At 29.9% G+C, this 19,918-nt stretch overlaps 2 protein-coding genes across 2 annotated transcripts; one reads left to right on the top strand and one right to left on the bottom strand.

Moving 5' to 3' along the window:
- Nucleotides 1-8,208: 8,208 nt before the first annotated feature.
- BCIN_18g00060 (hypothetical protein) lies at nucleotides 8,209-12,469 on the bottom strand. The gene has a single exon (XM_024698269.1). It carries the CDS (start codon nucleotides 12,143-12,145, stop codon nucleotides 8,492-8,494), a length of 3,654 nt encoding a protein of 1,217 aa, XP_024554086.1. The 5' UTR covers nucleotides 12,146-12,469; the 3' UTR covers nucleotides 8,209-8,491.
- Nucleotides 12,470-18,705: 6,236 nt separating this feature from the next.
- BCIN_18g00040 (hypothetical protein) lies at nucleotides 18,706-19,544 on the top strand. The gene is made up of 2 exons (XM_024698268.1): nucleotides 18,706-19,321; nucleotides 19,389-19,544. The coding sequence occupies exons 1-2, from the start codon at nucleotides 18,850-18,852 to the stop codon at nucleotides 19,454-19,456; spliced, it is 540 nt and encodes a 179-aa protein (XP_024554085.1). The 5' UTR covers nucleotides 18,706-18,849; the 3' UTR covers nucleotides 19,457-19,544.
- Nucleotides 19,545-19,918: the final 374 nt, after the last annotated feature.

Raw genomic sequence — 19,918 nt, 5'->3', positions numbered from 1 at the left:
AAAAAGAATATTTCGTATTATAAAATAAAGAAGAAAGATCTAATAAAAGATTTCTAATAAAAAAAAGAAAAAATTCTTTTTATAAAAAAAAAAGGAATTCGAGTTCGAAAAGTATACTAGACTTCTAAACAAGATATAATAGATATAAATAGAATCGATATAGAATAAAATTATCCCAAAAAAATCAATTATAATTAGAGATCCCTTTTTAATATATAATTCAAAAGAATAATATTCTAATTCTTTTACACAAATCATATATAAACTCAATCTAATACAATCTTATTCATTTTCTTCAAAAATATCTCATTAAATAGTCTAAATCATCATTTTCATTTTTATATAAATATCTTTATATAAATTCTCAGAAAGTAATCTAATTTATAAATACCTTTAAAAGATAAATATTAATTAATATTTAATTTCATTAAAAAACAAGCGAATCCAAATCACTAAATAAAGTATTATAAAAAGTCTATATAAAATATAATTCTTCCCTCTATATATAAAGGGAAGAATCATATAATTCGCTTAGTCATATGATATCGTACGTTCCGATACAGACCTCTCCTTCAAATCAGCTATCAAACTGAAATCACAATCATCTTGCCTCAGGAATTCACAGAAGATCAATTTACTAAATTACTTCTCCCCCCTAACTTTTTACCTTATTTCTCCTTTCTTCTTATATTACCTCTCAACTCATTTCATCCTGCTTTGGACTTCCTTGACGCCGACTCAAACAGATCTCTTCTTACAATTCATCAAATCCATCTTCATCATTAATTCCATACATACGTTCATTATATACATTAAATACATATATCGAATTGCTTCTCTTTATTATAACATTTACTTTATAATAATAAAGTTAATATTTTCAATAAAAAGAAATTCAATCTAAATCCCCATACAAATTTTAATATATATATTACATTTATAATATATTCTCTTTATTATTAATAAAATAGCTATTTTATTAAAAAATATTCGTTATTTTAAATAGAATCTATTTAGTATTGACTTTTTTTTTTTTTAAAAAAAAAATGAGGGTTTTAAAGAGTCTTAGAGATTTCAGAATTCGATGAGTTTTAGAATTATAAAAAAGATAGACAAAAGGGAAGCAAGTGTGAAAGTTAGAAGAAGAAAAGAAATAAGTATAATAATTAGAAAGAGAATAAAAGATATTAGTCGAAAGTTTAAAAAGAAAAAGGAATAAAGAATAAATCATTTACATCATTTTCAATTTATTCTTTAATTAAAAGCTTTACCACTATATCATATCATATAGAATATACTATAAAAGTATAAATATTATATAGCTTTAACCTATATATTCCTATTAAATTCGATTATTAATTGAATTCAAAATAAACAAATATTCTAATGATTCTTAAATTAAAAATTAAAAATAGCTTTCAAATTCAAGAAATTCATAAAGTCCCTTTGAAATAAAATTTTCTACTTATTTATGAAAGAAAAAAAAGCCTCATAATCAATACTTTAAAAATGCTTTTTTTAATATAAATTATTAAAAATTTTCTTGAGCTCATAAAGCGGCCGCTTCGTTACTCACGGATTCTATCATTATAGAGTTATACTCACTAGCCGTCGGGGGAAAAGATTTTTTCAAACTGTGGATTCATAGAAGCTTTTTCTTATTTTTGAAATGTATAATATTTTAATCTTTATAAGAGCCAGCCCAGACCCCCGATACTCACTATACTCAAAGTTTAATAGCTTACTGATTAGATTTATAATAAGATATCTATATTATATTAAAGAGAAAAATGATAGAATAATGATTGCATATATTAATAATTATATATATCAACCTTTTATAAATATAAAATCTAGATTACAAAATGAAATATATATATATATATATATACACATATGTCATCAGTTATATAATATATTATATATTGTATATCCTATATTTCCAACATATTGATATATAACTTTATAATTAAAATACAAAAAATAATAAAAATATTATATTTACAATAAATTTTAATAAAATATATCTTTAACTATTAATCTATATATCTTCAAAATATTACGTGTTAAATTAAAATTGTTTTATAATAATTTAACCTCCTCATCAATCAATACAACCCTATCCTAATATGAATACATTATTTATAATTAATTAATAATTTAGTTCCGTATTAGCTGAAACAATTTTATCCTAACATTAGTATATTATTTATAATCAATTTCTCCTCTTTAATAACTCACTATATATACACATTCTTGTTCAACATTTTAATAAATTACAACTCTACAATCACCATATACTCCCACTAGTCGAAACACGTTTTTTTCATTTTTGATATATTTTATTCTTCAATACTATAATTTATTTTATTAATTATACTACTACAATATACTCTATTGAAGTCAATTAATTTTAATAATATTCCTGAAATGCAATTGAATTTATATAACTATAATAGAATTATTAAAAAGACTAAAGAGAATACTAAACGTATACAAATCACAATTAACCTCAGAATCTCTTACAAAACTATTCAATAAACTGTATTAAAAAGCTTACAATATATCAACGAAATCATTCTATTTAAAAAAACTAAAAAGAAATCATATTCACCTCAAAACAAATACACCCTATTAAATTATATTTAAATATTCCCCAAATCCATCTACTAGCAAACCATTAATATATATACTCTTAATTATAATAAAAATATAATATAATACATTTTTAAAAAGAATAATACAAACAATTGAAAAGCTAAAAAGAAGTTTGAATTTATAAAAAAAAATACAATTAAAAAACTAGCCTAATATTTAAATTATAAAAAATAAATAATAAAAGAATAAACATTAATCTTTTAATTAAATAAATACTTTGTAAAACAAAAAAAATCAAAAAATCAAAAATAGATCTTTCATACTTTATATCAAAAATTAAAACGAAATATAATTCAAATCTATTTTATAAATAAAAATATAAAGATTATAATTTTAAAAGGCTTTTATAATATCGAAAAAAGTAAGTTTTATATTATAAATAGGGATTTCGAAAATAAAAAGTTCGAGTATAATATCAATTCTTATTTTGAAATTTTTAATAAAGAGCTAATTTCTATTTGAGTGAGATTGAATAAGAGATATTAATTTATATAGAATAGTACTTTTATATATTATATTTATAAAATATTAAAGTGATTTTAAAAAAAAATTCCTTTAATCGATTTCTAATCTTTTTATAATTCCAATCTTAATTTTATAAAGTATATTTGATAATATCTAAAAGTATATATTTTTGAAATATTTCCAAATATTACAACAAATAAAAATAAATCGAAATATATTAAATAAGGTTAAAGAATACTTTATAAACAATTTGAAATATATTAAACAATAATATATTTATAAATTTGAAAACAAATATGAAAGATAAAATAAAAATCTATATCACAACAAATAACTAACATACTAAATATTAAAAGATTCTATTATAATATTTTAATAAAACTTTACATTATTAATATATATATATATATAAATCAAAAACGCATTCAAAATTTAAAACAAAATATTGAATGATTGATTTAATAATAATAATTGAATTGAATGTTGGTGTTAATGAATTCCAGATAAAATCCGGCCGGCTAATAGGAGTGCGTTAGTACTGTACATTCAAACCCTAACTCTTCCCATTCAGCACTATCTGCTCCTACTATTTTCTTAATACATGCATAAGTACTAATTTACCAAGTCACTTTTCGCCACCAAGTCCATCGTCATGTTTGTTATCAAATCCATTGTCAAGTCCGTCACCAAGTCCGTCGCCAAGTACCAATCTGCCAAGTAGCGTCTTGCTGCGAAGTCCATACATCAAGTCCACTCACCAAGTACTGTGCCGAGGTCATATACCGAGTAGCTATCTATTGCATTGCTTCTAGCCACCAAACAGATGCTCCAAGTACATGCACGATCGAATATTGTTCTAAAAATCATTAACATCATTATCTGTCCTTCTCTTCATCCTCGAAAATTCAGCCCCAGCTATTCGCCAGACCTTCAAGTCCCACTCGCGCTTGCCTTTAAACAAGACCGCCACCGCTTACATCAAAGTCTTTCAATTACTTAAGTCTACATAATATAACCTTTAAGCACCCAAAACTTAACCTCACATTCTTCACATCTTAAGTTGTCTTCTTCAATGCTGAAAGTCACAGCAATGTATAGATATCAATTTCTTTTACTAATTGTTATTAGTCGTTTATTATTGTTCATTATCAATAGTGCTGCTATTATAGCGGCTGATCTGTTTCTATTATAAAAAGATTATTGTATATCCTATTAATGATTCTCAATTCACACACAACAAAATGTATATAGACAAAAAGAAGGGTAGAGCGAGATAATACAAAGTGGGGTCGACTTCATTTGGAATGAGGTGGGAATTTGGGTTTCTTGTATGAAGGGTAGGATTGTTTAATTGACAAGTAAGATAAAGCGAGATAAAAAGAAAAAATTGAAGAAGAGGAATCAAGGAGTTTACTTTGGAAACCTCTCATTATTCAATTTGAGGAGATCGATATGATTGACTGGAGAAGTCGTTCAATTTGAGGAGATTGACATGATTGATTCGGGGGAATCAATTGATTTGGGGAGATTAATTGATTTAGGGGGGGCACTTGATTTGAGGAGATTGATATAATTGATTAGTAAAGTTCTAATTAATACTTGTGTTGAAAGAGCTGAATAACAATGTAGTGGTTTGAGAAGAAGAAGGAGCTATTTCTTCTCGATTATTATAATCTTTGTATTATAATGTAATTGTAATGAATTTGATATAATTAAATCAATTATACTGATTAGATTGATTAGATTAGATATAATTATAAGTATTACTATAGGGATGATAAAGTCAATATAGTACTATAATTTATACTATTATAATATTACTTAAGGTTTTAAAAGCTAGGATGACGAAACGTATTATTGTAGTGTCGAAAGGCGCTAGCACGATTATATGATCCCTATCCCGAAAATAATTAATATAATTATACTAATCAAATTAGATATAATTAGATTAGTTAGATTAGACATAATTGAATCATTTTAACCGATTAAATTAATTATAGATTTCTATTATTAAAAAACATACTAAATCATAATATAAATATAACGTTATATATAATCTTATAAGTATATAAATAATCGAATTATACTTTAAAATTCTTATAATTAATTATTTTTCTTGCTATATTGAAATCAATCTAATAATATTATAATTATTTTGATAATTAAAGAGAGTATATATTTTGAAAGTAATAATAAAAATTCTTTTTATATACTATTTACTACTTATTATGATTTAATTCATTTAAAGAAAGTTTCTAGTCCCTTATTAGAAGAATTTAAATTAAAATTATAATTTATAATTATTATAATATGAATGAATACATATAAACATACTAATATACTAGTATTATATATGGAAAACGTGATTTGAAACTCAAATAACATTATTACTCAATACTTATAATTCCTTCTCCTATAAATTAAAAAAAACTAATCTTATATTCTCTTATACTCTCTGACACTTTCTTATACTCTCTTATACTTTCTTATACTTTCTTATATTCTCTTATACTTTCTTATACTCTCTTATACTTTCTTATACTACTCTTTTATATTCTTTTATTTTAATTTTTTAAAATTCTACTAATTATTTTTTAATATTATAAAGAATTTTTATCTTAATTAATTTTTGAATAAACTTATATATAAATTAATAAAACATTTTTAATATCGGAATAGAACTGAAATATTATCTTTAATCTTTTTTTAGTATTACATTTTAATAATTTTTAATAGAAACTTATAAAACTCATATTATATACTCTTTTTATCTAAAGAATCTTTGATTTAATTTTAAGCTTTTTTTAAAACTTAAAATGAATACACATATATGTTTTATTCGAAAGATATAATATATGAATCTTATATATGTAAAAAATACCTTTCTTTTTCCGATTTATATTTAGATTACTATAGTGAATTCTATATAGTTAACAATATATTTATTTCACTAGTTTACTCTCTTATTTATAAATATGTTTAATTATTAAAAAATTAAATAAAAGAAAATCTTTAAAATAAAAATTCGAGTTATTTAACTAAGAAAAAAATACAATATTACAAATTAATCTAACTATATTAATTAATTAAAAATGCGAAAGAACTAGAAGTCAGTCTATATAAAAACTAGACTAATAATTATAGACATATATAATTATAATAGTAAAAATACATTAATTAGTCATTTAATCTTGTATCTCTTAATGAATTCGTAAAAGCAAACTAAATGGAAATGTACTCATGTATTATGTAATCATATATCTATATAATAGATCATTTTTATATTTACAAATTTATAAAACCCCTTTTGATTGATTATAAGTAATATATTGATACTAGAATAGGATTGTTTTAGTTAATGAGAAGGTTAAATTATTATAAAACAATTTCAATCTAATAATGTAGTTTATTAGTGAGTGGGTTATATTAGTGAATGAGTCATTTTATTTTATATATAAAATTTGTTTGTGTATAACCATACACTTTCTTTATTCAATAATATAATTTGAAGATATCTGAAAAATATTGAGATTTAATTATATAAATATTATAAAAATCAATTATTTATTGAAAAATCAAATTATTATAATAGTTATTATAAGAATAACTTTTTTGTAACGAAAATTGTAACAATTTCTACTTTTTTTAGAATATAATAAAAATATTTATAAAAAATTAGATTTATAAAAAGCTAATCATTTATTATCATTGAAAGTTCTTTTCTTTTTTCAAAATAATGATTAATTATCAAAATAAGAATATTGAAAAAGGTCTAATTTTAATGTATTTTCAAATGATTCATTCACTGATATAACCCATTCACTAATAAACCACGTTATATAATCTTTTGAAGATATATGAACTAATTACTAATGATATATTCTATTAGAATTTGTTATACATTTTTCAAATATAGTATTTTTATTACTTTCTATTACTTTTTAAACTTTAATTGTAAAGTTATATATTAATATAAATATCTTACTATAAATCTAATCAATTATCAAATCGAAATCTCAATATCCTTGATTAGTAAGTCATCAGATTATATAAACGAGAATTAGAAAAAGAATAAGAAAGGAGAATCAGAAAAGAAATTAGAAAGGAGAATTAAAAAGGAGAATTAGAAAGGAGAATTAGAAAGAAGAATTAGAAAGGAGAATTAGAAAGGAGAATTAGAAAGGAGAATTAGAAAGGAGAATTAGAAAGGAGAATAAGAAAGAGAATTAGAAAGAGAATTAGGAAGAGAATTAGAAAGAGAATTAGGAAGAGAATTAGGAAGAGATTTAGGAAGAGATTTATGAGATTTATAAGATTTTGAGATTTTGAGGTTTTGAGGTTTTAAAAATTAATTGCACCTCCAGCGTTTCTATACGAGCTAGAAATGAGAGGTTAGCGAAGTTTATTATTATTATTATTATTAAATCTCAAGCATAACAAGGATCGAGAGTTTGAGAGCTGGCCCTCATAAAGATTAAAAAAATAAAAATAAAAATAAAAATAAAAATAAAAATAAAAATAAAAATAAAAATAAAAATAAAAATAAAAATAAAAATAAAAATAAAAATAAAAATAAAAATAAAAATAAAAATAAAAATAAAAATAAAAATAAAAATAAAAATAAAAATAAAAATAAAAATAAAAATATATGTATCTCAAAAACAAGAAAAAAAGAAAAAAAGAAGAAAAAAGCTACTATGAATCCACAATCTGAAAAATTCTTTTTCCCCGACGGCTAGTAACTTATCTTATTCATAAATCAAAAGAGAATCCTTATATTTCAAAAAATGAGCTCAAATATCATAATCAACGTTGTTACTTACTCATTGAAACATCTCGTAAGATATAAACATTTCAATTCTTATTATAAAAACTAAAGAATTTCAAAAGGAAAGGTATGTGCCAGGGACGTAAGCCCTTATATTGTGTCTTAGTAAGACGCTGATTCGAACAAATAAGATAGTAATGCTATTATAACTCTATCAAAACAATTGTTCACTGGCATTGGCCTCGGACGAGTAGGTCTGGGATCGCTAAAGATTGCTGCATTACTGATCCAGCGCAGATTGATTCTAGTATTAGAAATGTGAGAAATTTATTCCGATTTTTCCACATCTACCCTTACTAACGAAAGCAAAGGTTCATGCAGAGTGATCAGTGTTGGACTTTTGCTCTGGTAAGTTGTCGTTATCCACACCATTTCATTAGATGAATCTTGAGGTTCTCAAAAGTAAATCCTTATTCTCTTGTAACCAATTGACTTGACTCACAACACTGATACACCCATTTCGCATATAGGTATTTTACACGGCCACAAAAGTACATTCCATTATTGACAAAACCATAGCTATAACACCACGATCTAATTCTAATCACTCCTCCCCCACCTTATTTCTCCTCTGCCTTCACCCTTTCGCTCTTCCTCCACCAACCCCCTGACCTCTTCCCTCAACTTCTCGGCCCTCATTAGATCCCCTCCAACCAGTCCAACAAGTATCCGAGAGTTGTCTACCCACCCCTTCATCGCTCTCCTCACTCCCTCGGAACCCTTTAGCTCTTCTCTCAACAACATCATCTCATTTTGCAACCCTGCCCTTTTTTCTCCAACATCTTTTTCCCATTTATCTCCGAACATATTTCTAACAACCTCATCCTCATGCAGCCTGTCCCAAAGCTTCTCTAACTGCTTCATATCCTCTGATTTTTTCTCTATTGTCTTTTTTAACACGTCTTCAAACGCGCTCACCTCTCTATCTAAATCCTCCAACCCTTCTGTCAATTTCAAAGAAGCTTTGTATTCCTTTCTCAACTCTTCTTCCTTCTCTATTACCAAGGAGCAAAAGGGTTCAATTGTACGTTCCTCTTCTTCACGTTTACGCTTGCGATATTCCTTGACGCTAATATTAGGATTCAAGGATAACATCGAAGGAGTTAACGAGGATGGTGATTGTGTAGGCATTTCTTTCCAAATACTTTGTTCATTGAAAGTAGGACGCATAGTTGAAGATATGTGACCCGAAAATTGTACTAATTGGAGATGATGTTGAAAGATTGATGATTGCTTTGTTAACTTGGATGTAATCGTATCAAGAGTTAGAGAAGAGTAAGTATGAATAGAGTTCAATGTCATGGGCCTAGCAGGGGAAGATATGTCATGAATCATTTGACCTTTGTCAAGAGATATCGCGGGAACTTCTTTTTGAGTTTTAGGTGATGATATTTCCTTTCCAGGGCCAAATTCAAAATCAGATGCTAAGACCAACATGGAGTCAGTAACTTTGACGGACGGATGGGATATCCTGGGGTTTTGAGTGCTGGTATACAAAGGCGATGGTTTTGAGGCCTGAATGCGGTGTAAAGATTGAAAATTTCCCATTGGCGATTCCGAAATCTGGCTGTGATGCAAGGATCGATCATCTCCAATTTGAACGACGACATCTTCTCGCTGAACATCTATCCTTGAATTATCCCATCCACCCTTCTTCCTCTCTTCAAAGTCCTCCCATCGATCCTGATCCTTCTTCAGCATAAAAATCAAATCCATTAAATCCTTTCTCTTCTTAAGCGGATCAAAATGATTACTCATTTCCATCTTCAAATCCCCATCAACTCCCAGAACCTCCTCCAAAAACCCTCTGGGATGTTTCAAAAATCGTTCCACATGTTCCAATAGATACAACCCACAATCTGTACCATTGGACTGCTTGAGAAATCGTTTAACGGGCAGGAATTCAAACTCCTTGAAACTAGGTCCCCATACAATTTGTGCTTCTCCTTTTAAAAAATTCACAATTCTCTTTTTCATTGCCGAATATTGAGTTTCATTCCCACCTATAGAATCTAGAACAATCAAGAAAGGAGCTTTTGGATCCGATCGAGCACCTGGTTGAAGCATCGAGAAGTTTCCCACAATAACGACATACCAATGCGATGCTTCGCAAATGGGAATGATGATCCACTCAGTTGATTCAAACCACGTTTTGGACAGGGTACGATTTCTCATCGAGTTGCTATCTCTCATCAATTGCGAATATAAAAAGCTATTGAAAATTGAGATGTTTGTATGGGCATTATTCTTGTAGAGCCAGAAAAGATAAAGATTGATTAATTCATCATTCAGCCATTGCCCTGGTTGAAGTTTAGGAACTTCCTTATCGAGGCTAATAACAACACTTGTATCACTAGTAGAAGTCTTTGAGCAGAAAATCAGATCCCCAGGTCGACCCCAAAGTTTTTTGTGATTAGAATCAGGGATTTGTGCTTTTTGGAATTGGAGTGGTGATACACGTCGAGTTGAAGTGTTATCGGGGGTTACCAAATTTATAAAAGTATTGGAAGTTTTGTAAATGACTTCTTCCCTGTCTGATTCGTACCCTCGCTCAACTATGGCATGACGAGGAACTTCTGGTGTATCAGGTTCATGAATGTATTGATCTTCAGCTACCTTGCTTATCTTGGGTATGCTGTAGTTTGTTCGCTTCTTCTTGTTTCTCATTGTGAAATGGCGTCGTGTTGGTGTTGCATCAGAAGAGTTCGGGCCAGAGATAGAATCCAGGATATTTTCAAATCCCTCTTCAACATTGCTTTTATCGTGGTGACAAGTCGGAACAGGAGTCAGTGCCTTGCTTCCTGGTGCATTAGAGTCGAATGATCGACGATCCTGGATATGAGATCCAAATGCTTTTTGGAATTCGTGAATCGTGTTGTCCGCGACTTCTGTGAAATCCATACTCTCATCCCCATCAGTAGAGGTGTCAAAACCATCATATCCATATCCGTCATCGTAGTCATCCTCCTCCTTTGAAAGCTCATTGTTCCTTTTGTTCTCATCATTATCCTTCGGGCTATCCTCACTCTGTTGCGCAGTCTTCTGGCCACTCGTCTGTCCATTCATTTGCCCGCTCATCACGGTTCCCTTTCCCATCGCCATTTCCCCCAACCCATCCTTCTCTATCTTCCCAATAATAATTGACTCTGGAAAGCAAGCCGATATGTCATTTGTGAAGCCTCCTTGTTTGTTCTCCGAACCTTCTATCTTCATCGTACCATTCGCAGCATCTCTACTATCAACAGTTTCTTTTATATTATCTGAATCTCCAACTGGTAAATATTCTTTACGAAACTCTGGCACCCAACCTTCTGAATCCGATTTTGCAAGACCCTCACTCGTAGACTGTATCTTGTTCAAAATCTCCCCTTCTCCATTTCCTTCTCTGTTCTTTTCTTCTTTTTCGCCTTCCTCGCTGTCGTCATTTATCCCTCCAGCCCCAAGATTATTTACTTTCATCGCGGCACAAGCTTTCAAAACATCAGCCGGAGCAAACCTAGTCATATCCGCACAAGCATGCTGAGCCCTAGCCTGATATCTTAACCAAACCTGCTCTTCCAATTTGGGAATCAAGCCTTCCAGTCGCAATCCCAGCTTCCCTTCCGTCTCATTTATCTTTCTGCAAAGCCCGTTCAGTGCAACCAAGGCTCTCATCGACACCAACACATCCCTTCCCAGGGCAAAATGTAAATCCCAGATAGTCACCTCCAACCTCTTTGCCAGTTTCCTTACTTCTGCTTTAACTTTCCTTCCAAGCTTGTTTGTATATTCATTTTCGAATTCGTATTTAATCATAGAGATGATCATGTCCCTGGTGATTTCGTGGTATGTTTGAGTGAGCCATCGTCCAAAGGAGAGATATGGAGAGGTCCATTTTCGATCTTGATGGGAGATTTGGTCAACATATTGAGTGCGGAGAGATAGCCAGTACGTGTGGGTTTCTTTTATGTTAAGCGCAAAGGTCTGGTAAGACTTGAGGAATTTTTGGAAGGGTGATTGGAGATCTGAGGGAGAAAGGGTAGATGATGGCGAAGGAGGAAGGAAATGTGCTGGCGGTGGGGGTGGAGGTGAAGAAGGCGGTAATTGAGAAAGTCGACGACGACGCTGAGATTGAATTACCGTTCCAGTCAGTAGAGAATCAATTGGTTGACTTGGTATAAAGATATCAGATGTAGAATTTGATGTCGCATTCATAACTGTTTAAATGATTCACCTTGAGATAAATCAAAGGTGTAGAAGGAGAAGCAATTGATTGATCATATCGTAAAAGTATCGATCTAAACATTCAATTGTTGCGAGGATGGTATTCCAGGTCGAAGTTGCGACTCGAGTCGGAGTCAAGAATTGCGATCAACACAATGGTAAGCAGGGCGCCGATGGCGGCGACGTAGATAAAGAATTCAATTGAAAATTTGATAAGGATCAAGAGAGGCAGATGATTCGTATAAGCATCGTCTCACATCTTCAAGTATCCGCAACTCTTACACTGCTCCTACTATCGTTATCGTATTATTGTTCTTATAGCGTCAAAGATAAAAAGTTTGTTTCACCAGCAACCACCCGTACCAGCCAGTACTCTTTCTCTCTGAATGCCTCAGGCCTACAATGTAGCAATTTCTTCCTACATCATGATCTTAAGCCTGAGGCATTACAAGAATGCTTCGAACTTTTACCACATTTTAATTCATACCTGAGATATGTACTGACAATGTAGTAAAACTTTACCACACTTTGACTCATGCCTGAGGTATGTAGTTATAGTGAACTCAAATATATCTCTTTCGTCCCAATAAATTCTTGAATTTAATTAATTGCATACCGATGACGGTGAAACGTAAATAGTAATGTCTCATAAAGAGAGCTAGATCTCAAAGTGATAAAGACCCTTTGAATCATAGTTCCATTCATGTTCAGAAACACTATTAAATATGAATATGAATAACAAGTAAGTAACATTATGTATTAATATAGACATTGACGAGAATGTCAAGTCATACTTGAGCTGCTCTACTATATTGCCAATATTCCTAAACATCAATCCTTTATGTATCGTCTCAAGTCAGAGAACGGATAATAATATATTCTCAAATGAAAAGATATAAACATCATACTAGAGTAACTAGTATGGACTACTATTCTAGATGTGCCATGAGAACCTAACTAAATTGATGTGTTAAGATGAAAAGAGTTGAATGACTTAGATGAGACTAATAAAAGACGTAAGATCCCTATAATGATAGAATCCGTGATATATAAAGTGAACACTTTATTATTATCATGAAATGCTTAATATTTTTATAAGGTATTGAAAAAAGCATTTTTAAAGTATTAATTAAATGAAACTTATTTTCATATATAATGAAAGAATTTTAATTTAAAACAATTAAAAATTTATTTATATTGAATTCTATTAGTAATTGAATTGAATTGAATATGAATATATAAATTAAAACTAAATAATAATTATATATATATAACATATTCTATATAGTATAATATAATAATCAAGTTTTTAATTAAAAAAGAAATTGAAAATAAAATAAGTGATTAACTTACTTCTTATTTTCTTTTAAACTTTTGATTAATAAATTTTACTCACTTTATAGTTTTTATACTTGTTTTTTCCCCTTCTTTTAATTCTTATACTTGTATTTTTTCTTTTTTAACTCTTACAATCACTCTCTTTTCGTTTACTTTTTTTATAGCTTTAATATTCAAAGAATTCTAAAACTTCTAAGATTCTTCAAAACCCTCGTTTTTTTTTCTATCAAAATTTAATACTAAATAAATCTCAAAAAGTATCCATTTTACTCATTATTAATGAAATAGTTAATGAAATAGTTATTTTTATTAATAATGAATAGAATATATTATTATTGTAATATATATAATAAAATTTATATAGGGATTTATATTGAATTTATTTTCATCGATAATATTAACTTTGTCATTACAGGGGATGATTTTATTACTTTTTTTTCTTCTCCGCTTCTTTTATAGTAATGTGGGAAGAAGTCGTTATTTCTTATTTTACATCAATTTATACAATACGATGGTTGGTATAGCGCGGCTTGTTTATGTTTGATATTTGACTGTATATCGTATTTATAATTTTAGTCGTACGATATTATCCCCTTTCTTTTCTTTTTGCTTTCACAGATGTCCCTTTTTGTAGAGAGCACATTATTAGAGTCGATTGAATAAAATGTTTGGTGTGTTTTACTGCTGCAGTTACATGTACGACCTGGCTTGAAACCCATTCCTCCCTGCGGATCTTGAAGAGATATTAAGATTGTATCAACTGTCAAGTCTGAGTTCGAATAAATCAACTTCATAATAAGGACTTCTGAAAAGAGAGATCTTCATATTCCCGCCGTCTCATCCAAGTTCAATTACTTGCCACAGAGAACGTGATCCAAATACCGGAATATGAAGTGATCTTTCAATTGTAGGCTTTCTGTCTCTTAAAATCCACTGAATAATACGCAATTACTGTAGACATAGGATCTCTACCTAATTTAACTCCGAAGTTCTCATTTGAGTATTTATTACTACTATAAAGATTTGGGTTCGAGTTCGAGACCGTTTCATCTAGAAACGCTCTCAAAGCTTCCTCCCAATTTCTACGTTCACCTTAATCTACTTACATCAACTCACCAAAGCAAAATTTTATTATGAATCCATTACAGCAGTAGAAGAAAGAAAGAAAGAAAGTAAGTAAATCGAATATAAAAGTTGAAAGAAAAAGAAGAGGGATAAGTATAAGAGTTATAAAGTGAATAAAAGATATTGATTGAAAGTTTAAAAAAGAAAAAAAAAGAAAATTATTTATATTATTTTTAATTTCAATTTATCTTTCATTTAGAAATCTTATTATTATATTATATTATATTATATCATATTATATAAAAAATATAATTTATAAATACAAATACTATATAATTTTAATATATATGTTTATATTGAAATTGATTATTAATTGATTTCAATATAAATAAATTATCATTTTAAATTAAAATTCAAGAAATTAATTAAATCTCTTTGAAATAAAATTCATTTAATTAATATTTGGAAAACACTCTTTTCAATATCTTATAAGAATATTAAGGATTTTATCACATAAACAAAGCATTCATTTTATATATCACGGATTTTACTATTATAGGGACTTATTCAAATAGCTTACCGCAATCATTATTGGAAGTCCGTCTCGATATCCTCTCACCCGTCGAAGTCATTGTCCCAAAGATACCACTCATTGATAAGAGATTTAACTCACGCCAATCTTCAAGAAATATGATAAAACTACATGGCTGAAAAGGGATCAAACCACTGTATTTCTTTCAGAACTAGTTCCACTTCGTCCCTCAAATTGATTGTCCCCGCCAAAAAAACGGCCCAAAGATAAAATCTTGGACACACTCCACTCCTCAGTGACCCTAACGATATGATGTGCTTGTGAAATATTCAAATCCCACTTTTCAGCCCTGATTGAGTTCCGGTTGATTCGATATAAGACGCTAGCGCTGAATGTACCGATGCAAAGTCTCGTCAAACCTCGTGAACTAGAAACATTATGAAGAAAATTATAGACATCCTACATGTTCTCCATTCTCCCAGCTCCCCACCACCTTGCTTTCCATCCACAATTCCTAAGAGAACTCATTTCAAGACTACTTCCTTCTTCTCTTCGATGAAGAGGACATGGATTCTTGAATCCCATGAAAACAAGGATGGTGTACTGCATCTACAATAGATATACGCTGATCATATTGCCATTGGAGTAACAAAAATAGTAGATTTTCAACACTGTTATGATCAAAGCTCTACAAATGCTTCAACCGCATATCGTGATTTCTCTGTGAAGGTGCATTGGGATACCTTCCCAAGCCCTCGCAAAACATATTCAAACCTACAATCCCTACAGACCATTGATCGAGAAATTTATTATGTTGTATTCGTGTCATTTCAGGAGCTTGATAGCCTGGGATGTCACCTTCTGCCTTCCATGACACAAGACCGATATTAACAAGCTTGATATCACGATGAACTAGTGGATGATCTTGAGCATGCATTAGTTCAAGGCCTTTCAGAGCTTGGCAGAAAGCATGAAGTTTGTGTTCTCTGCGTAGTTGGTCAAGAATGTCATGAAGTGTTGCCAGAGCTAAAGGTTGAACGACTATAAACATCTTCTCAGGTGTTATGTTAGAAGAAACCAATTCTGATGGTCGGTACTCGGGTTGTGTGAGCCAACGATCGCCTCTCTCGTAAATTGTTGCACATTTCTTGAGTAAGTATGGACTAGAAGGTAGTCTATTTAGGAACGAAACCTCGCGCTCGATGATTGGGAAGGTCTTTTCGTTTCGGACAAGTTGCTTGGCTGCTGCTGCTTCTAAGGTGTGTATGTTTTTGGCACCATATACCTGACTCGAGGCACCTTCCCCTACCATGCGCTTAATAACCCATGGGTCAACATTGATATCAAAAGATGCCGGTGCTGAAAGACTCTGTGGAGGAGGTAATGAATTTTTCATATGTTTCGATGCAAACAGTTGTAGATTTGCTTGATAGACAGAGTCTTCAACCTCGGCGAATCTCAAGACATACGTTTGGGGGCCCAAGGCCAATATTTGCTCTTTAAAATCAAGACCAACAGGTTTCCTTCCTGACAATAAAGTTGAGTTCACATACACCTCGTATTCTAACCTGGTAGCTCGAATCTGCAAATGACCATTGTTGAAGAAAATTTACCCCATGTGCCTCGTAATCTGGCCATCTTGGAGATGTCATGGGTCCCTGTGGTGGCAGAATCCGCGATTGACGAAATGGCCGCTTTGTCAGTCCCAGAAAATATTCAATATTTTTATAATGTATTGAAAAAAGCATTTTTAAAGTATTTATTAGGGGGCTTTTTTTTTCATAAATGATTAGAAATTTTTATTCCAAAGGAATTTAATGAAATTCTTGAATTCTAGCTTAAAATAATCAATACTTTATTTATATTGAATTCGATTAGTAATTGGATTGAATATGAGTATATAGATTGGAGTTAGATAAATAATGTATATAAATAGTATATTCTATATAGCATAGTATAATAGTAAAGCTTTTAATTAAAGAATAAATTGAAAATGAAATAAATAATCGATTCCCTTTAAGCTTTCAACTAATACCTTCCCCTCTTCTCCTAGCTCTTTCCCTCCTTTTAGTTTTTATATTTGTTCCTCTTCTCCTTCTAGCTCTTATACTCACTCCCCTTTTGTCCATCTTTTTTAAAACTCTAATATTCATCGATCCTGAAATCTCTAAAGCTTTTTAAGACTATTATTTTCTTTTTTTCTATTAAAAGTCAATATTAAATAGATCTCATTTTATATCGATTCTATTTATTATTAATGAATTGATTATATTGTTATTAATAAATTGAATATATTATAAATATAATATACATATAAAAATTTGTATAGAGATTTATATTGAATTTCTTTTCATTGAAATTATTAACTTTGCCACCACAGGGGGTGCTATCATCAAATCAATGTATCCATTTGGTTTAACAAAAGTGAGATCATCCTTCAGCCAACGATCTCTGCCAATATGCCAACCATGAGTTATTTTGTAGGGATCGTTATCAAACGAGAGATCGTAGTATCCTTCGTACTGAACTCTATTAGAACTCTTAGGTAAAAATGAAGGCGATTGAGGAGAATCCATAGTGATAGCGGTGGTTTCTGATGTTAAGCTCGTTTCCGATAGTGGGATTGAAGTTTGTCGTGATTTACCATCGTTAACCTTTGAATTATCTGTTGTAGAATCTGTGGTTGGTGGAATGAACTCCATAAATTTTGCAACATGTTGTAGATCTTTACTTTGTTGTTCAATGGGAAGTTGTCGATTACTATGAATTATGGAGGCCACGTCGTTGAAAGCCTTTTTAGCGAAACCATTTAAGGGTACCAGATGTAGAATACTCGTGGGTGACTGATATCCATTCATCTTAACGATAAGATGACAGATCTGAATTATAAAATTGCGAAGGCAGACAAATAATTTACTGTATGTGTGTATGTGCGAGTGTATGAATCTCTGAATTTATGAGTATCTTAACATAATCAAAGAGTGTGTGTAAATACGCTGATTGCAATTCACTTGAAATCTACCAAGTCAAGTGAAGCAAAGATGAATTTAATTGCTTATCGTGAGCATAGATACATGGATGAATGATTTTGTCTAGTTCTGAACTGCGAGTGGATACGAATGGAGTGAATTGGATAACAACACGCTCGATTAGTTGTTTTTTCGTTTGTCCATGTGGCGGGGTAAAGGGGGGGCGGGCTATTCGTAGGAGAAAAAACAGGCCGGAATTGACCATTTAAAGCTTTACTAGAATCTTTCAATTAATTGAATTATAAATCAATTATAAATAAAATGATTGAATTTGAAAATACAATATGAACTCTTACCTTTTAAATATATTAATAATTATTAATATATATATATATTTTATTTCAAATTTAAAGAAAAAAATTTGATTATTGAAAGTATTGAGAAGTGGTCAATTCCGGCCTGTTTTTTCTCCTACGAATAGGCGGGGTAATGTGAGTTTAACTGGACCTGGTTGATAAGGTTTCATGCAATGTGCGACACACGAATGTTAATTGTCCAAATCACGTGCGATTATCTCTCACTGTCTTGAAGTATTGCCATCGCCATCACATCACTATCATCCATTTGAGTTTGTTACTCCGTATCAAGACTCATATATCAATTTCATATACCATATCACGTACTACATACCACATAATGCATACCACATACATACCGCAACATATTGCACCGCCTTGCATCGCATTTCAATCGCTTCCTACTTCTTCTTTTTTCCTACTCATCACTCCACAATGAAAGAAAAGAACAAAACCGATAATCAACTTTCCATCTATCCCACCACTCCGAGTCCAAGTTCAACCTCAATTTCTACCACATCTCCATCTTCACTTCCAATATCTCCAGCACTATCTTTTGATAGCGATACATATATAACACCACCAGGATTTGGCAGCGACTTCGAACTCGTGGTAGGAAGCATAATGCAAGATAAATTGTTGATTGTAGAAAAGCGTTGGAAATATTACAGAAACTTGGGCATGATGATAGAAGAAGCAAGAATACCACCACCTCCATGTTATCAAATCGCCGACGAAGAAAATGAACGTCGTTTTCAAACAATGGGAGCTTCGCCTACTCCATCACAATCACCATCTCCCTCAGAGACACCCTTCTCCCCTCTCACCAAAATCTTATCTGCCATCAATTACGAGATTACGTGGGACCATACACGAAAACCATTGATTGATACCCAGCAGTCCTTCGGTATGTACAGTTCACTTTGTGTGGGGTTTCAATTGGAGAAATGATTGACTAACTTTTTTTTTTGCAGAAGTGCTAGCTTCGGAGCTTTCGAATCTAGTAATCAAAAAATCTTATCTATTACAGAGCATACCGTAATATGAATATTCCGTAATAAACTAAGCTTATTATTAAAAATGTACTAAAACATTATTTAATAAATTAGATTTCAATATATTCTAGGGTATTATATAATAAATTAATTTATAAAAATGTAAACCTATTTCAAAATAAATTAATTCATTTTATAATAGCTTTTATTATTTATCATATTACAATTTCACCTATTTTATATAAAATTTCAATTTCAATTTATTCAACTGTTTTTTATTTATTATATATATTTTCAGAAATTATTTGAAATGGCTTTTTAATTGAATATTAAAATAGTTGTATCAATTAAAACGAAATGTTTTTTATCAAATATTATTTTTAATTTTAATAAAAAGATTAATAATTTTTTATATAAATCAAAAGATTGTTTTATTATATATAAATAATATAAAACTATTTAATTTCTTTATAATCCTTATTTGAAAATTAACAATCAAATACTATATA

The sequence above is a fragment of the Botrytis cinerea genome, chromosome 18 (genome assembly GCF_000143535.2).
Source record: "Botrytis cinerea B05.10 chromosome 18, complete sequence".
NCBI classification, from domain to species: domain Eukaryota; kingdom Fungi; phylum Ascomycota; class Leotiomycetes; order Helotiales; family Sclerotiniaceae; genus Botrytis; species Botrytis cinerea.
This window is presented reverse-complemented; position numbering and strand designations above follow the sequence as displayed.